At 66.7% G+C, this 1911-nt stretch overlaps 1 protein-coding gene across 1 annotated transcript in view; it reads right to left on the bottom strand.

The window, feature by feature from the left end:
* Positions 1-242: 242 nt before the first annotated feature.
* The window catches only part of CTBP1 (C-terminal binding protein 1), a 36876-nt gene continuing 35207 nt past the window's right edge, over positions 243-1911 (bottom strand). Inside the window, exons 9-11 of the mRNA XM_045289511.1 lie at positions 1876-1906; positions 1347-1464; positions 243-672 (exon numbers count right to left, since the gene is read on the bottom strand). Of these exons, the coding sequence (XP_045145446.1) occupies positions 486-672; positions 1347-1464; positions 1876-1906 (336 nt within the window). The 3' untranslated portion in view covers positions 243-485. The remainder of the gene's footprint in view (positions 673-1346; positions 1465-1875; positions 1907-1911) is intronic.

Below are 1911 nucleotides of genomic sequence, written 5' to 3'. Positions count from 1 at the left end.
AAAAACAATGCACTGTGTGGCGTGGAAAGAAATCGGGAAGTATTCATTGTCCTGAGAAGTTTGCCGACTGCCTTGCTCCGGGCCCGCTGCACACAGAAAAGTAGGCTCGGGGCCTCGCTGCCGCCCCCCACCCGGCCCCCCCGCCCACCCGCCTGCCGGGGGCTCCGTGGTGTGGACACGTAAAGCAAACACACCCTTCTCAATGTTCTAGAGACTGTACACAGACACGTACATTCGTGAGATAATGAGCTACTGACTTCTCTTGCTTAACCAAGGACGCACGCAGGACACAGACAGAGAGCCAGTCCGGGGACGGGACGACTACGTGGGACGAGGAGGAGGCCCTGGCGCCACCGCCCGCTGCTCCTGCCCTCCTGCCGGGCCAGTCTCGCGCCGGGGCCTCCGCAGGCTGCTGGCTGCACCTCTGCCCATGCCGGCCCAGGGCTGCACAGCCCTCCACCGGGCGGGGGCCAGCTCTGCTCGGGCTACAACTGGTCGCCAGTATGGTCTCTATCCGCCTCTGGCTTGACGGTTTGGCCAGGAGAAGGGGCGTGGGGTGGGTGGGCCACAGGGGGCAGGCCGTGGGACAGGGACATGGCGCTGGGGACGATGCCTTCGACAGCGGCAGGCATGCCAGTGGGAGCTACGCTCACCACGCCCGGGGGGTACCTGCTAGGAGAGAGGAGGAGACACAGGTGAGGCCCTTCTCTGGGGCCACGGTGGGGACACTGGGTGGGAACGGTCTTGGAGTCGGATAGGGTCCTGCTCGGCTACTTGGTACAGAGGGCTTGGGCTTGGTGGCGGGGGGCTGGTGAGTTGGTGGCTGAGCTGGGGGACACAGGGCCCTGCTCACAGTCTCCAGGTAATACTGAGCAACCTGCACCTGCGGAAACTAGAGGGAGCAGAGTCCAAAGGACCCCCGCCCCCACTGCCTGACCTCTTGTCTCCCATAGGCCCTCAGCAGGTGGAGGTGGGGACTGTGTCACGCTGGCTCAGCCTTCTTCGCCCCAGTCACACCCTCCCCTCTAGCTCGGCCAGGCCTCCATGGGGGCTGCTGCACCCCGCAGGCTGCCCCCACCCTGCCCCCACCCTGCCTGCTCCCTTCCACAGGCCCTCCGTTCCTGCAGGAGGCCAGGCAGCAGGGCCCCATGGAGAAAGTGGCAGCGCCCTAGGGCGCCCTGGGGTCGCACAGCATCGAGGACTCCGGCCAGGGCTCCTGCCCAGACCCTCCTGCAGCCAGGGAACAGCCGTGCACCGGGCCGGGGCGCCTACCACCACCCCAGCAGTCGAGTGCAGGCCCTCAGAGGCCGGGGGTCCCCACGGGGCAGGCGTGCTCCGCTCCTCACCTGTAGGCCGCCCCGTTGAGCTCAGGGTGCACCACGGCAGGGTCCATGCTGGCCCAGTGGGTGGCGGCCGTCAGGTGGTCTTTGTTCACACAGTTCTTCAGGCTGTCAGGGATCCGGCCTGGAGGGCAGCACGGGGGGCGCAGCAGTTACCAGGGCCCTGGGGCCTGCTCCCAGCTCTGCGTCCCTCACCAGGGCCATCACAGAGCTCCCAGGACAAGGTCACTCCCAAGGCTGCCCTGCACACCTGTGGAAGCCCTCCAGCCCTCCCAGGGCCCACCTGAGATGCCCTCCACACCTCCCCCCTGACCTGTGACGGCCCTCTACTTCTCCCTGACCCCTGACTTGCGATGGGCCCCCAAACCTCCCCCTGCACCCCTGACCTGTGATGGTGTCCCCACACCTCCCCTGACCCCTGACCTGTGATGGTGTCCCCACACCTCCCCCTGAACTCCTGACCTGTGATAGCCCTCTACATCGCCCCCTGACCCTTGACCGGTGATGGCTCCCCACACCTCCCCTGACCCCTGACCTGTGATGGCTCCCCACACCTCCCCTGACCCCTGAC

This window comes from Echinops telfairi, unplaced genomic scaffold (assembly GCF_000313985.2).
Source record: "Echinops telfairi isolate 266 unplaced genomic scaffold, ASM31398v2 ScPeMD7_28;HRSCAF=97, whole genome shotgun sequence".
Taxonomy (NCBI): Eukaryota; Metazoa; Chordata; class Mammalia; order Afrosoricida; family Tenrecidae; genus Echinops; species Echinops telfairi.
This window is presented reverse-complemented; position numbering and strand designations above follow the sequence as displayed.